Source organism: Notamacropus eugenii, chromosome 6, assembly GCF_028372415.1.
Source record: "Notamacropus eugenii isolate mMacEug1 chromosome 6, mMacEug1.pri_v2, whole genome shotgun sequence".
NCBI lineage: Eukaryota > Metazoa > Chordata > Mammalia > Diprotodontia > Macropodidae > Notamacropus > Notamacropus eugenii.
In genome coordinates, this window is record NC_092877.1 from 93,826,350 (window position 1) to 93,852,726 (window position 26,377).

The window sequence follows — 26,377 nt, forward strand, 5'->3', positions numbered from 1 at the left end:
CTCTTTTGCACCTTATAGACTTTTAACGCAGAATGTTAAACAAAAATTACACTTAACATTTGTTTTCTCTACTTCAGTGTTTGAAAGTTCTTAAGATTGCCAGTTATAATTACAGCTATTACACTATGATGAGATTAACTTTGGAGTAGATATATTCTTTAAGCTATTCCAGTAATCTCTTAGATATGACTGAAAATTTAACTTACTTGTTCCTGACTAGAATTCACTGAATTGACTTCCTAAACTAGATACTTGGAATTCATTGTTCATTCAACTTTGAAAATCAGTCTTGGTCAGTTAACAGTCTATTGTAGTGTAGTAATAGACTTAAAGTGCTTCTGTATAACTGGTACTCTGCAAAGAGTTGCTAATTTATAAACTTTTTATTTGAGCAAAATTAATGAACTTACTGTTAAGTCTCAGAATGGATATTGTTATTGTTTTTTTGGGTAGGTTAGCAGATTTTATTATATATAAAATTTTAAAGTTGTTTTAATCTAAGTTTTCAAGCATTTTAAATTCTAGATGCAAAACTTGCAACTTACCTATGTCCCTTATTCCTTTTGATATTTGTTTAATAGCATATGCAGAATAACAAGTACATGTTTTGGCATTGGCCGCTAATTTTTAGCTTTCATGTGTTCCAAACCTGCAATCAAGGGTAAATTCAGCTTATTCTTGTTATTCTCCAAATGTTTCAATTGTGTCTGAAATGGTCCCATTTGGGGTTTTCTTGGCAAAGATACTGGAGTGGTTTGCCATTTCTTTTTCCAGCTCATTTTACAGAAGAGGAAACTGAGGTAAACAGGATTAAATGACTTGCCTATAGGTCACACTGATAGTAAATGTCTGAGACCAGATTTGAACTCAGGAAGATGAGTTTTCCTGCTTCCAAGCCTGGCACTCTATCCACTGCATCGCCTAGATGTCCTGAAGTCAGTTTATGGACCAATTTTATTCATTTTCAAAAGCAGATATATTTAAACCTTCCTGAACTACTGTCCTTTTATTGGACTCAGTTTTACCAGGATAATTTTATAAGTCATCTGTCTGTGAAATCATCGAACACTTTGCTATTTTACTAACTAAAACCTCATGAATAGGGAAGAAAAGTATGTGCCTTACACAAATTCTCTTCTGTTGTGTAGACTTAATAAGGTTTCCATGTGTTACATTTAAAGTTATTTACCAGTTATATTTATGCAAACGTTTCGGTCAAAACAAATATTTATTAAATACCTGCTACATATGAAGCACTATTATAAGACAAATACAAAAATGAAATAATTAATATATTGCTCAGTCATTATTTATAAATGTATTAACCAAACATTGGCTTCAGAATTGCCTAGGTCATTGTTTACTCACATTTTTATCCTGCAACATAGCTACAGATTTGCTTCTTTGGTATATTAGATCCTCCATGTTCCCATGTATTATCAGTTGTCTCCCTATTAATTTGTTCTCAGAAGTGTCTCCTTTTTTATGTCTTTCCATTTCTAATTATTACATATACTTGTACTTATCATGGTTTAATTTGTAGGCTGTTCAGGTTAGGGGAGACTGTGTTTGAATTCTGGCTCAAATGGACTCTGACTGGTCATTTTAATTAACCGTTTTGAGCTCCGCTCTTCTCGTGTAAAATTGAATAGCAGCAGCTAAGGTGGCGCAGTGGATAGAGTGCTAGGTCTGAAGTCAGGATGCTTCATCTTCTTGAGTTCAGATTTGGCCATTGATACTTATTGTGTAACTCTGGGCAAGTCTTCTAACCTTCTTTGCCTCATTTCATCATCTACACTCCAGTATCATTTTGGCCCCAAATGAGGTCAACAAGAATTGGACATGACTGAACAACAAAAATTGGAGTAGCATTTTTTATTACCTGTCTCAAAGGGTTGTTGTGGGAAAAGAAATTGTGTAGACCTTAAAGCACTATGGAAAGGTGGATTGTTTTTATGTTTGTATGGACTTTATAAGTAAGAAAAAGGAGATAATTTAGTAAAACTGCAGTAGAGAAAGCATTGTGTTCAGGATTAAATTAGAGCAGAGAATGTATACTGGTCAGTAGTGAGAAGGAAGCATTGGGCAAAATTACTGAAGTCAGTAAACTAGCCCCAAAAAGTTTAAATTTAGTGTAATGGGTAACAGAGACCTATTAGAGATCTTTGAACAGGGAAGTGTAGAGTAAAACTGTTTCTCAGAGTGGGATATGAGTAGAATTGTGCTTATTCATTAAATCTGGCAGCAGTATTGAGAAAATAAGAGGAAGGGAGGATTAAGGGAAATCATCTCTAGAGTTTTTATACTAATGGAGACCTGGACTTAGGACCTATGGCTATGGAAAATGAAAGAAAGGCAGAGTCATTTTTAAAGAATGGTGAATAGCTTGATGACTGAAGGTGGCTAATAAAGGAGGAAAATGTCAAATTGTAGTTTGATTTTTTTTTTTTTTTACTGCTTTTTAGGAGAATGATCTAACTATTGACAGAAACTGTTTGAGGAAGTATAAGAATTTTAGGGTAACACTGAGGTTATGAATCTGAAAGCATGGAAAGATGGTGTCTTTGGCAGAGAGAAATTTGTGAGAGAGGAAGGTCAGGGATGGTAGAATCAGTTTTGTACTTACTGCCTTTAAGATGTCTCCTGAACTTTCATTTGGATTGATTAGGAGAGAAAGTCATTACTAAGCAAGGGGATCAAGAAAGACTTTGTAGAGCAAATCCACTTTGTAAAATAGTAGTAGGTAGTATTAACAGACAAACTGTGGAGGTGACAGAGAATGTGAAAGGAACATTCTGAGGACAAAAAGTAGATTAGTCTGCCTGGAATTTAGAGTTCATGGAAGGGTAGTACTAGGAGATAAAGCTCAAAAGATAAGGTAGTTCCAGATTGTGGATAACCTTGAATTTCAAATTGGAATTTGATAACAAGGAGCCACAGGAGATTGTTGAGCAGAAAGAAGTATCCTGGTCAGATCTGTAGCATTTATTTTGTGCCTTAAAAGATTAACACTCAATTATATATGATCTTGCTGTATTCTCTAGTAAGTAATATGACTGTCATCTTCCAGTGGAATTGTAACCTTGTTAAGTGTTTACATGACGTATTTTGTTTTTACATCACCCCCTGTCCTTCCCATTTAGCTGTCCGTTGTTCCTAAGACAGAAAACAAGTTCAGCAAAACCAACCAATACATCACTTGCAAGTAATACTATCTGTACACCTTGAAAGAATTATCCCTGCAGAGGAAGAAAGTGAGATGTATTTATTTATTGAATTTTTTTCCTAGTCCAACCTTGGTTATTATGCAGGAATTCAATTTCCTTTTTTAAATAGTTCATTTAAACAAGGAGGGAAGCAGGTGTAAATGAGAGATCAGAACAGAGGCATGAAGGAGGCAAAACTAAGAGGAAAAGTCAGAAGGCTGCCATTGTGGGGTGAAGAATTTCCCGGATTTCCAAAGGCTCTTCCATTTCTAAAATTCCGTGATTCTCTTAGAGGAGATACAGTAAAAAGAACATGAAAGAAAGAGAGTTCCGCGTTGTCCATGCTATTCAAAGACTCTGAATATACTGGTCAGGGTTAGTGGATGAGGAGAAGAGAGAACATAGAGTAGGCCCTAGAACTTAATGGTGCTTGTCACTGAAATAGGATCTTTTCTGTGGTTATTGGATTAAGAATCAGGAGATCTGAGTTAGAATTCTAGCTCTATTATTTCCATTGTTTAGTTGTTTCAATCATGTCTGACTGTTTGTGACCCATCTGGAGTGTTCTTAGCAAAGATACTGGAGTCGCTTGCCTTTTCCTTCTCTAGCTCCTTTTATAGATTAGAAAACTGGGGCAAACAGGGTTAAGTGATTTGCACAGGTTCACACAGCTAAGTGTCAGTGCCCCAGTTTGAGTTCATGAAGATGAATATCCTGGGCTGCAGAGCTAGTGTTCTATCCACTGTGCCACCTAGCTAGTCTTTTTAGATTGGTGATCTTGGGTAAGTTTTCTTGCATCTCTCTTGCACTTGTTTTTTTCATCTGTAAAATAGATGGTCTTAAAGGAGCCTTTCAACTTGATCCTGAGATTCATGGAAATTGTCTTGAAATCAAAGGAGACTAACATTCAAATCTAAGCTGTCTCCTTAGTTACCTCATGTCTAAAATAAAAGGGATTGAACTCTAAGACTATGATCTTATGATTCATCAGTAAAATAATGGTGACAGTGCTTGCTATACCTTCCTCATAGAATTTTTAAAAGATTATATGAATATAATATTTCCTCTACATTTATTGAGCATCTACAATGTATTGTGCCTTTGGGGCAATATAAAACTAAGGTATTATACTTTTCCCCTCTGGTAGCTTTTCCCCTCTAGTATGAATAGCAATTCTATTTGGAAAGTGTAAAACACTGTGTAGATGTAAGTATGCCTTAAGGTACTTTTAACATATACGTTTTTAGAGACATGGCATAACCACGAGTTTTAAATTATTTTTAAAACCCTAAGTTCATTTTATTATTTTTGTTCAGAATGGAAATGCTCATTAAATGTCCATTGTGGTATAAGTTTAACTGCCTATGTTACTGCATATTTTTTTCCCTAAAATTAGCCAAAAAATTAAGGGCATCTTGATTAACATCACAGTACCTTAAACATATTTCCATTTGATCTTCATATCCATTTCATGATTTTTTCACTCCCAGATAATCCTTTCCTCCTTCTCTATACTTATACCTACCTTATACTGTCCTGTTCTCTCCTCTTCAGTCTTCTTGGTTCCTCCTCTTTCTTCAGACTTGTACCACTTTCTTATATCTTATTTTTCCTTAACCACCTTTATTAATCCTCTTCATTCTGGTTTCCACACTACTCTACCACTTCATTATCAAAAGAGCTGAAGACTTCTTTGTTCCCTAATGAAATTCTAATAAAAAATTTTTTTTCTTAACTGCATACTTTTAAAGCAATATTATCAATACAGTTGACACCTCGTCCCATATTGCAACTGCTTTTCCTTGGCCATGTCAAAAGAGTATTTACCTTTTGATTATCCTCTGCCTTTCTTTTTCTGTTTCTTCAGTTTATTAAGCTCTTAGTAACTTACTAAGAGAGCTAGTTAGTGCTGCCTCACATACTACTAACTATGTGGCTACTGGCCAAATTCCTTAGGCTTTTTCTTCTTCTGTAAAAAAAAAAAAAATGGGGATTATAATTTCATCTCATTCCCAGTTGTTAGTATCAAATGAGATAATATTTGTAAAATTCTTTGCAAATTTCAAATGGTTGTGTACATGCTAGCTGTTGTCATTATTAATAATAGCTGTATGGGCCAGAGGAAAACAGGATGATAAGGAAGATGATTGTGCCTTTAAATAGTTACTTAGATAAAAAGTTACACAAATAATAAAATTTTTAAAAAGTGCTTATAGCAAGATGTTTTTACTCATGCTTATAGCAAGGTGTTTATAATTCCTCTTCCCCCCCCCCCCCCCCCCCCCCATTATCTTTAACTTTTTAAACAAACACACTGGTATATAGTTATATAGAGATGGTGATTTAAACTGACTGTAGTTGGATATTTTCCTACTGTCTTCTCCACTGGGATTTTCAACACCCACCCCCTCACCCCTATTTTTTGTCAACTAGTTTATGTTCTGTGCTTAGTACTTCAGAATATGTTTCTTTTATCAGAGAAAACATAAGGAAAATTGAACCAGCTCTTTCATCTTTGTTATAACATTAACTTGGAACAGCATTCTAATCCTTTAATCTTCCCATTGCTCCTTATAAAGCTTTAAAACAGCTTTCTGTTATCATTAATGTTTATTGCACACTTCACTTTGTGTTTTAGACTTTGATATAGTTAACATCTATCTTTCAAGGATTATGTTATTTTTTAAATTCATCATCAGTTACTGATTCTTATCCTTGCATGTTTTTGAAAATTCTGAGGTAGGTGATGAGTTCATTATGTCTATACATAATTCTCTTTAGATTATACCTTCTCTTCCTCATCAGTATCATTTGCAGTTTTCATGACATTGATATTATTGAGATCATGCCCATGCTTCCCAGCTGATCTCCCTCATGGAATTTTAATTTAGAAATAAGTAAATTAAAGTAATTTCATTAAATAAAACCTGGATAAAGGATCTAAAGGATATTTTACTTGACTCTTTATTTTTGGCTTGAGTTTGGAGCAAAATATGATTTATATTTTATGTGTATGCCAAGTGTCAGAACGATCTAATAACTGTGTATGCAGGATAAAATGAAGGATCACTTCATCTGGTTGGTTGAACTCCCCAAGTAATATGCTGAAATAAATAATTTGTATACATTAAGAAGCAAGTTAGGGAATATTTAATTTAGGCTTTAACATAGCTTTAATTTTTTTGGATTGTTGTCCTCTGTTTGTTGTTTATCCCTCATTCTTAAAGTGGACCAATGACATCACAAAGGTGATATCTTGACTTGATGAATTGGATTGAATGAGACAGATAATAGTTTGTGACCATTACTATCCATCAGTTTCTGCATTCATTGGGGGCATTTCTTGATCTCAGACTTGAGGGGCCCTAGGCGTAAAATTGGCAATAATTAGTAGTGAGCACTAAGATTATCATTTACTATGTTAATTTTCGTGTAATTGAAATTTTTAAATAGCTTTCAAGAAATGCATGTTCATGTGCTCTCTAGTACTTTGATCTTTAATTCCTCTAAGTCTTAGTCCACATAAGGATAGTTATAGCGTTGTTGTCACTAACATCTACAAGCCAAAAATTTCTTTATCCTGTCATTTCATCGTTCCCTAGCCTTACTCCAAACCAATTTTTCCATCTTCACCAGGAGCCCCTCTATTCCTAATTATTCCCCAAGGCGACCATCTCTGCTAAGTGTACTTTTCCTCTTTGCCCATTCTGGACCCAGTAATAAACCTGATTAATTTTGTACTGTAATTTGACTGTTAGATCCCTTGACCTTCTTATTGATGGTCATATTTTTAAACAAACACTATCTCACACCATCAGCCTTATCTGCTCTTGCTTGATTATACGCTGCTGAACAAATTTAGGGGAAGTTCGGAGGATTAAACTTGGGCTCCTTGCACATTTACATTATTTATTCTCAGCTCAACAAAGTCATCCTCTCCCAAATGTCCCTATTTCTGTTTAGAATACTATCATTCTTCCTCTCATCCAGTTCCTTTGAGCTCTAAATTATTTTTGACTCTTCATTCTCCCTTTACTTTCTTCCTCCTTTTAATCAGTTGGCTGATCTTGTCCTTTTAGCCTCCACAGCATCTCTTACCTGTCTTTCTCTTCTCTTCACTCGCATAGTCCCTACTCTAGTTTAGGTCTCATCACTATTAGGCTAGTCTTCCAATTTGTGCCTTTGCATTGATCTCTTTACATCCTAAGTCTTATCAAGCATCCATTTGCTAAAATAATTACTTATTCAATAAACTTCCATGATTCCCTTGTGCCTTCAGGATCCTATGCAAACATCTCTTAATACTTTAAAACTCTTCATAGCCTGTTTTCAGTCTACCTTTTCTTTCTTTCTTTTTTTTTTTAAATTTAACTTTTAACATTTGTTTTCACAAAATTTTGGGTTACAAATTTTCTCCCCTTTTATCCCCCCCCCCCCCAAACCCAAGCATTCTAATTGCCCATGTGACCAATCTGCTCTCTCCTCTATCCTTCCTCCCTGCCCTTGTCTCCGTCTTTTCTTTTGTCCTGTAGGGCCAGATAGCTTTCTTGACCCCTTAACCTGTATTTCTTATTTCCCAGTGGTAAGAACATTACATTTGATCCTAACACTTTGAGTTCCAACTTCTTTAGCTCCCTCCCTCCCCACCCCTTCCCTTTGGAAGGCAAGCAATTCAATATAGGCCAAATCTGTGTAGTTTTGCAAATGATTTCCATACTAGTTGTGTTGTATAGGACTAATTATATTTCCCTCCATCCTATCCTGACCCCCATTACTTCTATTCTCTTATGATCCTTTCCCTCCCCATGAGTGTCGACCTTGGATTGCATTCTCCTCCCCTGCCCTCCCCTCCATCCTCCCCCCCACCCTGCTTGTGCCCCTGTCCCCCACTCTCCTGTATTATGAGATAGGTTTTCCTATCAAAATGAGTGTGCATTTTATTCTTTCCTTTAGTGGAATGTGATGAGAGTAGACCTCATGTTTTTCTCTTGCCTCCCCTCTTTATCCCTCCACTAATAAGTTTTTTGCTTGCCTCTTTTATGAGAGATAATTTGCCCCATTCAACTTCTCCCTTTCTCCTCCCAATATTTCTCTCTCACTGCTTGATTTCATTTTTTTTTTTAAGATATGATCCCATCCTCTTCAATTCACTCTGTGCACTCTGTCTCTATGTATGTGTGCGTGTGTGTGTGTGTATGTGTGTGTGTGTGTACTCCCACCCAGTACCCAGATACTGAAATATTTCAAGAGTTACAAATATTGTCTTTCCATGTAGGAATGTAAACAGTTCAACTTTAGTAAGTTCCTTATGACTTCTCTTTGCTGTTCACCTTTCAGTCTACCTTTTCAACCCATGTTCTATATTTACTACTCTTTCTGAACTTTGTTTTAGCCCAACTGGCCTTACTGCACCTCACATAAACCACTCCATTTCCTGTTGCTAAGCCTTTGTACTGGCTGACCTCCATGCCTTGAATGCAACCCCCTCCTTCTTAAAATGTCTTGTATTCATTTTGTATAGCTCTATTCATGCATGTGAATAGAACCTCCATGAAGGCAGGGACTGCTTCATATTTGACTTTGTAACCTCTACACAGTGCCTGACATAGTAGACCCTTAATCAAAATTTGCTGAATTGAATTCACATTGTTTTCTTTTGAGAAACTATTTGATCCATACAGTACAATAATACAACCAATACAGGTATTTGTCTCTCTTTTTGAATTATGGAAAAATTTCTTAATGTGCTTATTCCTAAATGTTTACAAAAGCATTGCCATTTTCCTTGAAGCAATTATATGTCCATAATGTTCATATTGAAATTTGAATTGTAGTTAGTGTTGAAGTCAGCCATAATAAATACTCATTACTTAATATTCAAGGTGTATTTGGATGCTAGTGATCCTTTTTTTTCAAGTTAATGTTAATAGAAGAAAAGTCTTTTAAAAACTTAAATCTGCATTGTATTATTATTTTAACTTTTAGGCATGTTTTTAAAAAAATTTGCTAACGTTGATAGTCATTGCCAATCTTTTCATCGTCACATAGCTGTAACCTTGACAATTATTACTTTGGAACAATATTATAATCAAGTTTCCAGGTATTTCATTATTTTTTCCTTTATTTTTGGTTATGAAAAGTAATAATGAAGATTGCTTATCACAGAAAAATAAAAATTACAAGCAACTTGAAGGTGAAAAGATGTCTACTATCTATAATCCTGTTAATAAAGATTTCTTCCTAAGATGCAATAAGAGATTTTACTGAGACTATATGATTTGAAAAAAGATGGGATGGTGGTCTCTTAACAGAGGGAAAAACTTAAGGATACCTTGGTACCTCTGGGATTCAAATAAAATAATTTGAGATTTATCCAAAGTACCTTGAGCAGATGATTTGTGAAGGATTTATTAAGTTATGATTGAATTACACAGTATGGAAGACTTTGTGAAGTTATAATCTCTGGCAGAGGAGAGAGACCTGCAGTGAATTTTTTTTTTAGATTGAATTATTTTATTTGTTTTCAGTGTTCATCAATCACTTCCATATATCTTAGATTTTTGTTCCACTCACTACCCCCTCCCTCCCTACTCCCTCCCTGAGATAGCATACAATCTTATATAGGTTCTATACACATATATTCCAATTAAATGCATGTTGCATAGAAAAATTAAAATGAATGGGAGAAACCATAAAAAAACAAAACATAATGCAAAAGTAAATGGTCTGCTTCATTCTGCAGTGTAATTCCATGGTTCTTTCTCTGGAAGGCATTTTATCTCAAAAGTCCATTGGAAAATTTTTTTTTAAGTCCATGCATTTCAATGAAGTACTGAGTCTGCCAGAAAAATTCCTCGCACGCCGTGGTTGTTGCTGTGTACAAAGTTCTCCTGGTTCTGCTCCTTTTACTCAGCATCAGTTTATATAAGTCTTTCCAGGCTTCTCTGAAGTTTTCCTGTTTATTGTTTCTCATAGCACAGTAGTATTCCATTACATTCATACAACTTGTTCAGCCATTCCCCAGTTGATGGGCATCCCCTTGATTTCCAGTTTTTGGCTACCACAAAGAAAGGTGCTGCACATATTTTTGTACATGTGGGACCCTTTCCCATTTATATGATCTCTTTGGGATAGAGTCCTAGAATTGATCTTGCTGGGTCAAAGGTATGCACATTTTTGTAACCCTTTGGGCATAGTTCCAAATTGCTCTCCAGAGCGGTTGGATCAGCTCACAGCTCTACTAGCAATGAATTAGTGTTCCAGCTCTCCCACATCTTTTCCAACATTTGTTCACAGTGAAATCTTAATAATAGCATTTGTATGGTGTTTTAAGATTTGCAGAGTAGTGTTCATATGAGGGTAGGTATTTTAAGTCATTATTATCAATATTTTTTACATGAGGAAATAGCTCTAAGAGAAGAAAAAGAGTCTTTCTAGAGCCTTACAGCTAGTGAGTTTTGGAGTCAAGATTTGTTCCCCAACTTCAAATCTAGAATGCTAATCTATATGCTTATCATGGAGCATTTTTAGTATATTTCTTATCTAATAGAACTTGAAAGTTTGGTCAGGCTTTTTAAATATTAGCACCTAAAATACTTGTTATTAAGTACTATTGAATAGTTTTATTTAGACCAAATATTGTTTTATTTTGTTTTCATATAGTACAAGCAAAATCCAGAAATGTTCAAACAAACAGCTCGACTTTGGGCACACGTGTATGCTGGAGCGCCAGTTTCTAGTCCAGAGTACACCAAAAAAATAGAGAACCTATGTGCTATGGGCTTTGATAGGGTAAGTATGTACCGTGTGTGCTGGTTCTTGTTTTATTTTTATCGTTGCTTGGTGGCATGGAGAGGGATTAGAAAAACATCTGAGGTGATCTTTGCTGTTTCTGCCGGTCATTTTTAGTTGACATTTGCTAATAAATTATCTGTTTTCCTTTATGTCTTCTTTTATGTTTATTTATATATTTATAAGCATTTATGTATTATATATAACTCATACATATTAAATTATATATTAGATTTAAATTAAATTTGTAAATAAATGATAAATAAATGAACTTATAGATGAAATTATTAATTAAATTGATATATAAACGTATATTAAGTACACATTTATATATTCAGACGTATGCAAATGTAAATGTTTGTATTTATGTCTCAGCAGCTAAGTCAGTTCTTTGCTTTAAAAGATGTATGTTTGTTATATATGCATGCAGTACAGTTGTATCAGGTAAATATATTTTAGGAAAGAAACTTTTATGACATATACCAGTTCAAAAACATTCAATGAAAATGCTCTAGAAATGTTCCTTTGGGATTTGATCTTTTTCCCCATTTCTTCTCTCTCCAGAATGCAGTAATAGTGGCCTTGTCTTCAAAATCATGGGATGTAGAGACTGCAACAGAATTGCTCCTGAGTAACTGAGGCATAGAGAGAAAGCTGCTGCTGTAGTCCAGTCCAGTTTGCCCCCTTCTTGAGGAGCATCACCATCTGTTATTTTTAGAATTCTGCATAGATTCTTTTAAAACTGGCATTCTTGCCTAATTATTATCTAGGCATGATTGAAGACTGAAAAAAACAAAAACCCTGCTCTGTAAATAAAGCTAATTAAACGTCTGTGTAAATTTAAAAAGGGGAAATACTTTAATTTTTTTTCTTACTAAATAGTGTAAAAATTCATTGAGCTCAGCTAAGACTATGGAAAAACAAAACATGCTACTTTAGCATTTAGCAGTGTGACCAAGACTAGCAAGAGTTTGCTTCAGGATTTTGTTGAATAATTATTTAAGTGATATTTTGAACTTGTTAAGGCCATCCAAATTGTTGATGTCATTCATCAAAGCTACCTTAATGTTTTTAACATTGATCTTCTGTGCCTGTGAATTTACTTGCATGCGTGTACTTTACTAGACCTCTTAGACCCTGGTAGCTGAAGAGAGCACCATTTTAAATATTTGCGTGCTTAAAAAATTAAAGACTTACCCAAAGTTGAAAATGGTGACCTATTCAGAACCTTTTCCATCCATATCATTGAATTGGGACACCACACGTACTTTCTCTTCATTTTACATATCTAAATTCTAATGGTAAATTTATTTTCCCCTTGTTTCTGGTTGAGAATGTGCCATTTATTGTAGCTTATTTTCCATTTTCAAATGATATTCGGAATATTTTATCATTATACTTAAAAAACAGTCTTGGAACTTTCATGTATTAGAAGTGGTGCAAAAATGGGGCTACTGATTTTTTTCTTCTAAGACCAGTACATTCTTAATGTTGTGGTTTCCCTGTAATTATGGGAAGAACATAACTTAATTTTCGCTGTTCGGACACTCTTTTTAAAAACTGTCTTAGCAGTTGAAGATTTTCTTTGAGTACTTGCTTTGATGCAATCAACAGTTTTGCAACAGTTTTCTATTATTTTGGGATTTATTGTAGGGATTGCTTATCAGGTACTTAAAATTTCACTTTTGCTTACACTTTCCCCTTGTTGACACATGAAAGCTGTGTTAATGTTTTCCTGTACATACTTCAAATGCACATAGAAAGAAATAGAAGTGTGTTATAAATCTAGCTTTCTTTATGATGTTTCTGATAATACAAGAATTGAAAATCTTACTTTCTTGTGTACATACAGTCAGACTTTCTATTCGTATTAAAATGACATTTCATCCTGAATTCAAAAGTTTGAAAATTATTAGTTTTGCAAATTCAACTGTCAGTGTGACTATTTATTGAATGTTGAACTAACTTTATGCAAATAGGCTTATACTTCAAATAGAGCTATTGTATGAAATTTTTAGGTCAGATGAAGAAAGTAAAGTTGGCAGACTAGATTAGGTTATGGTATGTCATATACAAAGCTTCCACTCCCCAACAGATTATTAATCTAAACCATAACAGTTCTTAAAAGATGCAGACATAATTGTTTTTGAACCATGAGTTTGGTGTTACTTCATATTTGACTCTTTTGTATTCTTGATACTTGGAAGCAATAAGAACCAATATTAAATATATTAAAAGATTAAAATAAGAAATTAGAAGGAACCTAGTTCTTCCAAAAACTTAGAATCTTCTAATCAACAGTAGTTCATCTTGCTAAACAGAAGTCTCTGTTTTTTTCTAAACTGTTTGCTTAAGCATGAGATTTTTCCTACAATCACGTTTTATTGTTGTAGCCCAATTATTTTCTGATGATGCCAAAGGAAATGAATTTTTTTCTATTTATTTTAAACAATTATGGACTTTTATTTTGTATTTTGAGGTATTAGAATAGTACAGAATTATGGATATTTTCCCGTCATTTCCTCTTGGACAAATCTGTTTGCTTTTTCTTCTCTTTGTTGCACAAGCTTTGTCATAGTATTATGTGGTGACCATTCTGTTTTGTTTTGTTTCAACTAAAATACATCTGCCCAGTTTTCCATTTCTAAATATTGCCAGGGTATAAACATTATCAGTAAAAGAAAGAGCTGGGAGATTGTTAAAGAACAAGGATTCGTATTTTGAAGACAGATGAATCTTGCCTTTGATTAGATACTTTAGCCTCAAGTGGACCCTATTCAGTAAGTACATGCCAGACACTATGTAACTCAAGGCTGCCCATGGAGTCTGAAGATGTAATCATGTTTGGTACTGAGGAGTTTTTCTATGGCAGAGTCCTCATGCCTACAATCTGTAGTAGTCCCTCTTTACTCTTCTTTCGTAGTTGGTTTTTGTTGTGCATTTTATATATATAATAAGTGTGTGTGTGTGTCTATATAGGTATAAAATTGACTTCTTTATTGCAAAATTTAATAACTGAAAAAATTGCCTTGTTCCCTTTTTTTTTTTAAAGCCTGGAACAAGGGCACTTTTAAAGAATGCAGATTGGGGAATGAAGAGGTGCCCTGGTAGAACATAGTTTCCCTATTGCATTTTTTGGTTATTTGGTATTTTTAGAGGTTTACAAAACAAATACAAAGTAAAAATCTATTTGGAGCAGATAGAATTACTAGAGAAAGCTGACATTCCAACCAAATAGGTTTTATTATTGTCAAGTACATATTCTGTGGAACATGCCTGACTTTTAGTGGGATATGGTCAATTGTACAGTATTCCTTCACTTCATTTTTTTTAATGACTGGAAAATAATATGTGACAGAAGAATTACTGCAGTATGTAAATATTTAAAAGAATCTGGTACTAAATTAGCTGCTGAGAGTTGACTCCCAAAGATGTGTTGTGAATATAAGTTCGCTTAAACAAAGACAACTTCCAAGAGTAGATGAACTTCATTTTAGTTGGCTAGGGAGTCCTTTGGCATTTTGCTTTTGTGAGAAAAACTTTGAATCTAAAATAAGATTGGTTTTGAAGCATATCATATTGGCAGTTAAATGTAGTTGTTGGCTATACTTAAAAACTATGCAAAGTTCTTTAAAAAACTGTGAAGAGCTGGCGTTTAAAGGGGAAGTGGTTTTGTTTATGCACTACAGAATGGAGCACACTGTAGTGGATGAGAAACATTTGCTGCTTAATTTGAAAAAGCAAGCCTTTGCTGTCAGTGTGTACCTGATACAGGGCTTTTAAAAACTCAATGGGGAGTTAACACTATTCCTAGAGAAGTACCCAACACCTCTTTTTAGGGGTAAAGCACAGGAATTGAATATAGTCCTTCTCTTTAAATAATTAAGATGAATTACGCCGGGAAAATTGGATCCAGGTATACTTCTTTGTGTACGTAGGCTACATAGGTGATGGCAGTGTTGTAATAGTGCAAAAGGATGCCATTTGTTCACAGTTGATTTTAAATCCATGGAATTCCTGTGAAAATGTTTAGTCTTAATAGCTCTTTCTAGTTTTAGTAATTTCATCTTTGGTGTACAAAATAACTTAATTTAAAACTTTTACCTTTTCAGGTTTTTAGCATTAATTTAAAATAAATGCTTAATGTCAGGCAATGACTTTCTGGGGAAGAAGGCAACCTGAAGTATGTACTGATATATAGCCTCTTTTTCCAGGTATGATTTTTCTGTAATGTCTACATGGTACCACATGATGATATTTTCAGAATTGCAAAATGGATCAGAAACCTTAAAAATTAATAGCTCATTTCCCCCATTTTTATTGTTTATTGCTTTGTTGGTCTGATCTACCATTACAAAAGTGATCATCAGCTTAAATGTCAATTGTTGATGTGTTCCCTCTTGCTTGGTTAATTCCCTCATGCTAGTCTACATAATCAAGCTTGGCACTAGTTTGCTGATTGGTTCCAGGGGATAAATGGATACAAATCATTGCACTGTACTGTTATCCTTGTCTGCTTGCTGTTACCTACTTTTTCTAGGCATCATAATAAAAACTAGACAATTTCTTTGGGGCAAAGAGATTTATTTAATGTAATTTAAAGACTTTTTCAATAGAAAAGGAATTCTATTGAAAATATATCAGTTTTGCAGATTTCAGCAGCTGATGGTGCTTTGTTGTGGTGTCTGCTGGAAGCTTACTGCCATTATAGGAATATTCAACTTTAGCCAGAGAGAACCTGGCTTCTTAGCTTCTCCAAATTTTTAAAAATTGTTAGTGATAATGAATTTTGTAAGGAGGTTTTGTTTTGAGCCACTAACTTCTTGTAAGGGGAGAATACCCATATAGCATTGAAGTAGTGGAGGTGGGATGTGTGTCTTTTGTCTTGGTGGGTGGGGAGGGGAAGAAGGGTGGGGAGTGGGTGGGTGGGGTGGAATTTGTCTTGAGAATAAAAACTACAAAACACTTTTGTACACAAATGATTTTTTAAAAATAAATACACATTTTAAAAGATGTTGATTTTTTTTCACTGGGAATGCTTAATAATAAATGCATGTTTCCCTGAAAACAGTTCTCATCTTGTTTCTGAACATTCATATTTTGGATAGATCATTCAGTTAAATGTGAAAAGAACAGGCACCAATCTCTACAGATATTTATAGTGATTGCTAATGGTGAAAGTACAAGATAGTCATTTTCATTAAGTGTTTAACAACAAGAACGTGAGTTTTAAAAATTTCGTGTGCCTTGTTTGTTTAAACATTGTTAGGCTTAGTTTCCAGATCTGAGATTAAGAGATAGTACCTTATGCAACTCATAACTCTCATTTTTCTGTATAGGTCTTTTTCTGTATAGAGAACTGTATGTAGGTAAGGAAAGGTTCCTTTTCTTATTACCTAGTGATCTGACAGTATTTTTTAATTGGTGATTGATAATGTTTTCTGCCACTGCTTCACCAAATCTCAGACTGTCAACATAGCATATTTGGAAGGAGATTTAGGACCAGGAAGTTGAGGATCGCAGTCATCATATGTGAATCTGTTTTCCAAAGCCAAATATAAATGATTTAGGAGTCACTCATTGTTACTCCCAAAATATCCATCGCTATAATTAAAGCTAAGACTATCTTCCTGTTTGACTTAGAAATAAGTTTTTATTTTGTGTATACATTTTACTATCATTATCACAAAATATTAATCATTACCTTATGGCTGGCTGCTTGCTTTTTTTAAAAATGAAATAAGACTAACCCTGGATGAGAATGTTCAAGGCAGTGCCAACCCTTATTTAGATATCTGAGCAAATGCTTAAAATGTACTGAATTCCAGGGTGATATTTGAAAGGGTCAGTAAAAAGCACAGGTTTTTATTTGTGGAGAGTGTGGTTTATCTGCCAGTGAGCAATTCCTTTTGTCACACTTTGAGTTGCTGTCTTTTCAAAATTAATCTTTCTCAGATATCTGTTTTGCTCACATAAAATCTGAATTTCCTATGACCAAAATGATTTACCCATTGGCATGTATCTATATTATATATGGTAGCTATTGATGTATGATGATAGAGATTCACTAATGTTTCTGCTACTGAAAAATTCTTCCATTAAAACCTGGTCTTTTGGGGGTAGAAATGACCTTGAGTTTTTAAGACTATAGTAGGGGAACATTTTATTAGATACTGCCAAATGGGAAAATATTCAAATACAAGCCCAAGGATGGGTATTGTTTGAGAACTAACTTAAAGTATTCAAGCAGCTAGCAATGTATGTGTGGGTCTTCAGATTCACTTTTGCCATTGTAGTGCTTTTATTTGCTTGGAATATATGCTAGAGAGCTGGTCTTGGAGCAAGAAGACATGAGCTTAAGTCTTGCCTCGAATATTTCCTGGCTGGGTGACTTTGGCCTTTCTAAGACTTGAGCGGACTTTTCCTGATCTAGCAGTTCTTTGTACCATTGAAATTACTGGTCTAGTCTCTATCCTTATAGTACCAACACCACTAAACTAATAATTTATTAATTAACTGTTAAGATGGTAAACCACCAAAAGTGTAAATAAATAGTTCCTATAACAATAAATATTATAACCATTTATAGAAAAGACTTCTATTGTCAAAACTCCCTACTAACACTTGCCTAACACTTTAGACTAACTGTCTAAAGGCTAAACATGTTTGGGACTGAAAACTGTGACCATAGAAGAATATTTTCTATTTACTGAGTCTCAGTGTTTATTCCTGGCAGCATTCTAACTTGATCATATGTACAGAATATGCGTAACATTGCAAAGGAAACTAGCACCACTCCTTTACAATATTTGACGTTTTGCTATTGTACACAACTTTTTTTTCTCTTAAATTTTGTGTTGATGTTCTTTTAAAAATATCAGTATCACTTCTCAATGACTTCCAGCTCAGCATAGATTCCTCTTGTAATAAGTAAGTGTAGTCAAGCAAAAAAAATTCAACATATTGGCTATGTCTACGTCAACATATAGTCTTACCGACTATTCCCAATAAAGAGTGGGAGACTTGCTTCCCCATCAATTCTCTGAAGTCTTACATTGTTGGTTTCATTTAAATTAGTGTGGTCATGTTTTTTTCCTTGTTCTGCTTTCTTTGTTACATATCTGTTTATACATATTTCCAGTTTCTCTGAATTTTTCATTCATTCTTATTTATATACAAGTTTATTTAGCCATTCCTCTATTCATGGGCATTCAACTTTCCTTTCAGTTTATTACTACTTGGAAGAATGCTGCTTTTTTTTTATTTATAGGACTACATCTTTGACTTGAGTACAAGGGTAGATATAATTTTTCTGACTCTTTCCATCTCCTGCCCAATGGAGTTTGGCATCTACTCTGCCGATAGAGATAGTTCCCAGGCATATTCTGAAGTTACGTGACTTACCCAGCTGAAGGCATGGAGCTAATGTGTATCAAACTTGAAATCGGCTCCTCTTCATTCTGAAGGTGGTGCCTGTCAAATACACTTAAGTGACACTTTTTTTGCATAGGGTGGAGCAAGTGCATAATTCCAAATTGTTTTCTGGAACTGATAGCCCTGTTCACAGCTCTACCAACATCATTCTGCTTATTTGTCACTATTAATAGTTTGATTTATGATAGTTTACATTTTTTGGAGGGAGAGGAATTGTGCCTGTTTATTTTGGGGGGGAATAAGCCTAGTGTTTTTATTTTTTTTAAAGTGTCAATATTCTGCATTTCTGTAATGTTGATTTTTTATTTTACTTATGATGAGTACAGGTGCTCAGATCAAAAGCAGTAATAGTAACTATTTTTGTATATATCATGTAGCATGACATGAAGCTGTGTCATGAACTCTGATGATCTGGTGAAGCTATGAACATCTCATAATAATGTTTTTGAATTCATAAAGTACATAGAATTACAAAAATCAATTGTATTGAAAGATAATTATCAAAATATTAATATATTCATGGACTCCAGCTTAACCTCTCTCCTAAATTTTGGCTAGTATATTGTGATTGACAGCCCAGAAGCCAGAGAGCGTCACTCAGCCCATTTAAACTCCTCTCAGTGTATAATTTTTGTGGAATATCATTTCCTTGCTACGGTTTTTCTTTTGATAGCTGTTGGATGACCCATATTCCAATATTGACTGAGAACAATTGACAGGAATTTTGTGAGCTTGGAAGGGAGTGACTTCTGGGCAGTGCAGAGGAAGATGAATTGTGTTAGGTCTCTGTACTTCTAATGGAATTTTCAGTAATGCCTGCCTCTGGAAAAGATATGCGTTTATTGTAAAGCACACACCCTTCCTCTGTCCCTGAAAGGTGGCACATTATCTGACCATTCAAGGAGGGACTGATGTGAATGTGCTCAGTGTCATTAAGAAGTAAACTGAAAAATACTGGAGACAACTGGTTGAATTTGTAAAAAACAATTTTTTTTTAAATTACATATTGGTAATAGTGATCTCAGTCCCTCCAGTTGGTAGGCCTGGATCTCCTATTTCAATCCCTAGGACTCAAATTTTCAAAGTTAGAAAAACTGGTGAAACTCTTTGGGGCCTTTAATGTGACATTTGAAAGGCCAGTGAGTGTATGTGCATTACGGAGAGGCAATAGAGAGGAAATTGCTTGATTCTTTACAATGGTCCAGAAATATTTCTAGAATTGAGAATATGGGCAAATGTACCAAATGCACAACAATTTTATGGTTGAAGTATTGTGCCCATTTTCTAAGGTCCCAGGACCTCTCTCCAATGCTGGAAGAACATTACTATTGGTTACACATGGCAGAACATATGTTTGGTCTATAGGGGTCTCTGCCCCAGCAGAAGGGGTCAGCATAAGGCCTGGCCAAAAGTCCAGGATCCCACAATGTTAAATTGATTTTGAGCAGGATCAGGTCCATCAGGCACAAAATGGAAGCAACCCTATTTTTACCATATGGGGTAGAAATGGCATGTCCTGGTAGTGGCTTGTTTCCTGCTATAGGAAGACAGCATTACTGCAGCATTTGGGGGCATAGTTAGAGTGTGGCAGGCACAGTGTTTATTGGGCTCCTCTCCCAGCAAAAGGGGACACCAGGACACCCCCCATGGCATCTTTATTCCCTGACACTGGGAGCTGTTAGGCCCTGGATGTTGCCATTGTCTTGTTATGGTAGAATGGGCACTGGCAGCAAATCTCAGCAGCACTGGCCCTAGTGACCATGGCAGGTCCAGTATAACTTTGATTAATCTACAACTGATTGGTCCTTCTAAGTTGCTGCCAGTACAATACTTAGTGTTCACTGGAAAACTTTAGAGCAGGAGCTCGGGGTAAGAGATTTGTTTGATCTTTGGCAACAAGGAGGGGCTGAAAGTACTCAGAAGAGGGACAGTCCATCAGAAGCCTCTGGTGGGACAAAAACTTAGTATTTGCAGTATTCCTCTCCCAACCACCTTCGTCTTCTGCTCCATCTCTCCAAGAAACTCCCAGGCAGGAGGAGATCCTTTTTGGTTTGCCAGGCAAGAAGAAGGTAGTGGTGCAGAGCAGTTCTTCCTGACCTGTTATGTCAGTAACTTTACAATAAATGACATTCTTGCTTCTGCCCCTGCTCGTGATTGCCTGTGTACACCAAAAGATCCACTGTGATGTGTAAAGATTTGACATCACTCACGCATAGACCAGGTCAGTCCTTCCAAAGATGGGTAGGTGGAAGTTTTGAGATTTCTGATCTTTCTGATCTCTGCTATTCAGTTACTCTTTTGGGAGGTAGAGTAATATTTTTATTTTTTACTGTCTTTCTATTTTAGTTTTTCTCTTAATTCAATGTTTTCTGTATGAAGCATCTTGCATTACCTCTAAAGTCACATACATAATGGAAAGTCCTTCAAAACAGGTGTCAAATACAGCTGCACATTAGGCTAGCAACACTTTGAAAAGCTGCTTGAAACATTAAAATGTAATTGAGAAATATTTAAAATTAAAAAAATAGCTAACATGACATTTTAAAACTGCTAATATGTGGTCTGTAGGGATCCCTACTGGATGGATTAATGACCCCTATTTCTGCTGGAATTTGATACCATTGCTGCAGAAGCATTTAAGGACCTTACCACCCAGGTTTAATGAGGGCAATGTCCTAATCTACCACCATGCAAATTAGGCTCTCTTTCCTTTAAAAGGTATTGTAACTGATTTGCTGAAAGGATTGAAGGCTTACCTGACTGTAAAACAGTCATGAAGATTATTCTGAAGTACTTCTGTGTCACAGTTTTATAGATAAGGAAACTGAGGCTGGGAGGTTTTGACTTTACCAGGATCACACAACTAGTAAGCGGGACCCAATCTAAACTCATCTTTCTGTCTCCAAGTCTTATATTCTATACATTATGTCACATAGATCCCTTCGAGAGTACAAGGAATCATTCATTATATGTACTTAATGTGGAGATCATAAAATCATAGATTTAAAAGATGAGGAAACATGAGACTGAAGTTAAATGACTTGCCCGGGATTGCACAGCTAGTGAGTATCTGGGGCAAAATTTGAACTCAAGTTTTTCTGACTCCAAGTAAAGTATACAATTTGGTATACCACTTAGGTGGCTCTTGGAAAAAAAGGAATTATGTAAGGTTGACAAACACACCCTTTCTGGGCTCCTGGATGAATAGCTGTACTCCACTTTGACAGTTCTTGGATTTTTAAGTTGACTCCATCCAAAAATTCAAAAATGGAATTCTGAGTCATTACCTTCTGTGTCATTCAGAAGAACTTTTATCAGAAAATAATTAGTTCACACTAGTTATCTGCAAATTTGTAACAAGATTTTAAGTTGGTTGCGTTGTGGGACTAAATTGTTTTCTTGCAAAGCATCTCCCATTTTCCCAAATCAGAGCTGAAATGTTGCTTGTTATAGAAATCCCATCCTATACTCAGTCTTGTTATTAACTTGAGAAGATATATGTTTGGCCCCATACTTGCTGTGTGTCCTGTGGCAGATTCCTTCCACTACGTTACCTTACCCTAAAAGCATCTTCCTTCTCCTTTCCTGTTGTGGCCATCACTATCCTAGTCACTGAAGTTTTTACAATCTTAGTATCATCTTTAACTTCATTTCCCCCCAATCCACGTTGCCATACCTAATGAATTACCAAATCTTATCCATTCTACCACCATATCTTATCACCTCTCAACTGGAGTATTGAAGAAATAGTTTTGTTCTGGGCCCTCCTGTCTCCTATCATTTATCCTCCATGGTAGCTGCCAAAGTGATTTTCCTAGAGTAGAATGTTATCATGTCCCACAGAAACGAGGGTAGATTTCTGTTAACTCTGGTATTAAATATTTTCTTCTCATCCTTTAAAAGTTTTATATTTTTGCATTTTACTATCTACATGCTTGTTAAATAAATATGTACACATTGGGGGTGTGAACTCAAATTTGTCACTGACATGCACAATCAAAAAGTTTGGGCCCACTGGTCTGTTGGGCAAAATTCAAACTATCTGCTAATTTATACCCTCCATAATCTGACTCCTACCTACTAGCTTTAGGTGGCTCAGTGGATAGAGATCTGGCCAGAGCTGGATTCAAGAACATCTGAGTTGGAATTCTGTCGTACAAAGTTGCAAGCTATTTGCCTCAGGGCAAGTCATTTAACCTCTTTCTCATCCGTAAAATGGAGGTAATTAGCCGCACCTACCCCCCAGGGTAGTTGTGAAGATCAAAGGAGGAAGGAAGGAATCCCGCGTTGCTGAAGCGTCCCAGACCTTGTCACTCTTTACGAACCTTGCGCTACTCGGTCTGGCTCCCGGATCCCCGCTTTTCTTGTGTGCGTTTGCACACTCCCTTGTGCCCAGGGTATGCGCCCCTTTTCACCCCCTGCTGCAGAAATGCTGCCCTCTTTTCACAGGCAGCTCATGCTGCTGTTCCCGACTTTTGAAGTTCTTCATTATTCTTTCCTGAGTTGTCCATGTTCTTTCCTTAATAAGTGTAGAATGTATTCTTGCCCTCTCCACAAATTGTAAACCGAATGAAGGGACAATTCCCTTTTTCTTTATACCTCTAGCCACTGCATACTACTGACATGCTTGCTTGGCATTTAAGTTGACTGAATTTCCCATATGGAGTCTCATTTAGTACAAATTTTTAAAATGCTTTCACTTTTGTCAACTTTATAAAATAAAGTTTACAGCAAATATTAGCAAATGCTTTAAGGTTTGCTGAGACCTATAAACCTTTAAAATCTAATTAGATACTCAAAACAACACTGAAATAGGTCATGTAAATATCCCCATTTCTCAGAGGAAGAAACTAAGTGACATACTTCAGCTCACACAGTTTGAAAATGGAGAAACTGAGATTGGAACCCAACTCTCTCCTGATCTCATATCATAGATGCCACTGCTTCTGTAGGGAGAAACACAAAGTAAAAAAGCCTTCAGAGCAGGGGTTATTGACCTTTTGATTTTAAATAAACAGTTTCAAGGGTATCAGAGACACAACCTTGTTGGAAGACTTCAAATCTAAGGCAAAATGAGGACTTAATACTGATTTGCATCTGCAAATTTTGTAACTAAAGAAAACAAACATTTGTAGACTGAGGTATTCCTTTAAAAATTTGATTAGGGAAGTCTGGGGAGTTGTGCCTGTAGCTGGAAGCGGTCCTCTGAAAGCGTCAGCTGGACTAGAATGGAGAGTGTCTGCGCCACCTAGAGGTGGAGAAATGTGAAGCTTTTGTCAAAAGGGCTTCTTGCCACCTCTGGCTTGAGAAGGTAAAACAATTGTTTTTATTTGTGTAAAGAGTATTTTGTAATTGTGTTCATATACTTCCTGTGCATGCCTTGGCAGCTAGATTCCCAAGTATTTTATACTGTCTTTTTATTTTAAATACTATTTATCTTTTTCCTGCTTTGTTTTGTTGGCAATACTCAGAAATGATAGTGATCCATATGGATTTATTTTATACCCTGCATCTTTGCTGAAGTTGTTAACTGTTTGTTAGTTCTTAGGTTCTCTAACTCATCAGATCATGTACAAAAAGTAGATAGCAATCTTATAAGCAAATCTTACTGTTATAGCTAGCATTTCTCTGTGTGTGTTCGTCCTTCATTGACGAAGAAGACCATGCCATCAGAGAAACAATGATGCGACTTGCACTTGACTTTGTTTGGAGTGAGGGAGGGCTGTGCAGGTCACCAGCCTCACTTCTCCTCCAGAGCCGTCTGAATCTAGTGACCAGATATTCATCAGGATGACTGGAGATGACCCAGGATGAGGCAGTTGGAGCTAAGTGACTTGCCCAAGGTCACACAGCTAGTGAGGGTCAAGTGTCTGAGGTGAGATTTGAACTCAAGTCCCCCTGACTCCTTTACTGGTGCTCTATCCACTGCACCACCTAGTAATGGTGATAATGGACATCCTTGTTTCACCCCTGATCTTATTGGAAAGGCTTTGGGGATATTTCCATTGCAGATAATGCTTGCTCTTGGTTTTAAGTAAGTACTTCTCTTAAGGAAAGTTCCATTTATTTCTGTACTTTTCAGTGTTTTTAAGCAGAAATGAATATTGTACTTTTGCATATGTAGAAATAATCCCATGGTTTCTGTTTTTCTTATTAATATGGTCAATTATGCTTGTAGTTTTCCTAATATTTGCATTTTGGGAATAAATCTAGCATGGTCCTGTGGTATGATCTTTGTGATGTATTGCTGTAATCTCTTTGCTAGTGTTTTATCTAAAACTTTGGCATCAGTATCGATAAGGAAACCTATCTATAGCTTTCTTTCTCTGTTTTGACTCTCCCTGGTTTAATTTTCAATACCATAGTCATAGAAGGATTTAAGTAGAACTCCTTTACTTATTTTAGTTTGTGCAGTAACAGAATTAAATGTTCTTAAATGTTTAATAGAATTCACTTGTATTTATTATTAGGCCAAAATTAGCACAGGCAGCGGAGAATTGATCTATACTTTGTTGCATCTCAGCTTCAGAGGCTGCATTGAGTGTACAGTCATCTGTGAACAGAAAATCATACACCAACACTCCTTCCTCTTTGGTCTTGGCTTGTAGCTTTTTCAGGTTGAAGAATTTACTATCAGTGCTGCAACTGACCTTGATGCCATATTCATCCTTATTGAAGGCATTTGACAACATGTTGGAAAACACTCTAAAAAGCATGTGAGCAAGTATATAGCCTTGTTTTACTTCATTGGTGACAGGGAAAGCTTGAGAATATCATTCATTATCCAGAAACCAGGCAAACATGCTCTAAAGAAACATAAGATGTGCAAAATTAGAGAATCCGTCCTAAATGTTCAATGGACTATTTGTGCCCTACCTGTGGTAGAACATTCTGAGCTTGTGTTGATCTGATCAGCCGAATACATTGTCACTTAATTAATATAGTGATATCATTTTGGTCCTCTTTTAGAATGAAGGACAATAACCAACCAGAATTAACTTGTAAATTCACCTTAGTTATGAGGTTTTTTCCTTAAGGAGTTAATTTATGGCATGTTCAATTTCTTTTTATCTTTCTTTCATCTTCAGCATTCTTTTTAAATTTTGAGTTCTAAATTCTCTTTTTCCCTCCCACTGAGAAGGCAAACAGAATGGTATCAGTTATACATGCGAACTCATGCAAAAAATTTCCATATTAGCCATGTCTCAAAAATAATAAACCAAAAAAGACAATCATTTCAGTTTGCACTCAGTTTACTTTTTCTGGTGGTGGATAACGTTTTTTCATCATGAGTCCTTTGCAATTGTCTTGGGTCTTTAACAGTTGATCATCATCATAGCATTGCTGTTACTGTACAGAATGATTCCCCAGTTTTTCTCACTTCACTTTGCATCAGTTCATAATATATCTTGTCAATATTTTCTGAAACCATGTCCCTTATCATTTCTTTTTTTAAAAAAATAATTATTTTATTTGTTTTCAGTGTTCTATAATCGCTTCCTTATATCTTGGATTTTTTCCCCTCCCTCCCCCTTCTTCTCCCCTCACTCTTTACTCCTTCCCTGAGATGGCTTACAATCTTATATAGGTTCTACATATATATTCCTTTTAAATGCAATTTCATCTTAGCCATGTTGAAGAGAAGAATTAAAATGAATGGGAAAAAACATAAAGCAAAATATAACACAAAAGAAAATGGTCTGCTTCCTTCTGCATTCCAGTTCCATAGTTCTTTCTCTGGATGTGGAAGGCATTTTGCCTCAAAAGTCCATTCAGAATTTTTTAGGTCCTTGCATTGCTGTGAAGGACCAAGTCTACCAAAAAATTCCTCCCACACTATGGTTGTTGCTGTGTACAGAGTTCTCCTGGTTCTGCTCCTTTCACTCAGCATCAGTTCATATATGTCTTTCCAGGCCTCTCTGAAGTCTTCCTGTTCATCAATTTCT

At 35.6% G+C, this 26,377-nt stretch overlaps 1 protein-coding gene across 4 annotated transcripts in view; it reads left to right on the forward strand.

Moving 5' to 3' along the window:
* Positions 1-15,564, forward strand: part of UBE2K (ubiquitin conjugating enzyme E2 K) — a 102,336-nt gene extending 86,772 nt beyond the window's left edge. For all 4 annotated transcript variants that reach the window (XM_072620534.1, XM_072620536.1, XM_072620532.1 and 1 more), the window contains 2 exons: positions 10,869-10,997; positions 11,562-15,564. In XM_072620534.1, coding sequence (XP_072476635.1) covers positions 10,869-10,997; positions 11,562-11,636 — 204 coding nt within the window. In that variant the 3' untranslated portion in view covers positions 11,637-15,564. The remainder of the gene's footprint in view (positions 1-10,868; positions 10,998-11,561) is intronic.
* The last annotated feature ends 10,813 nt before the right edge of the window (positions 15,565-26,377 follow it).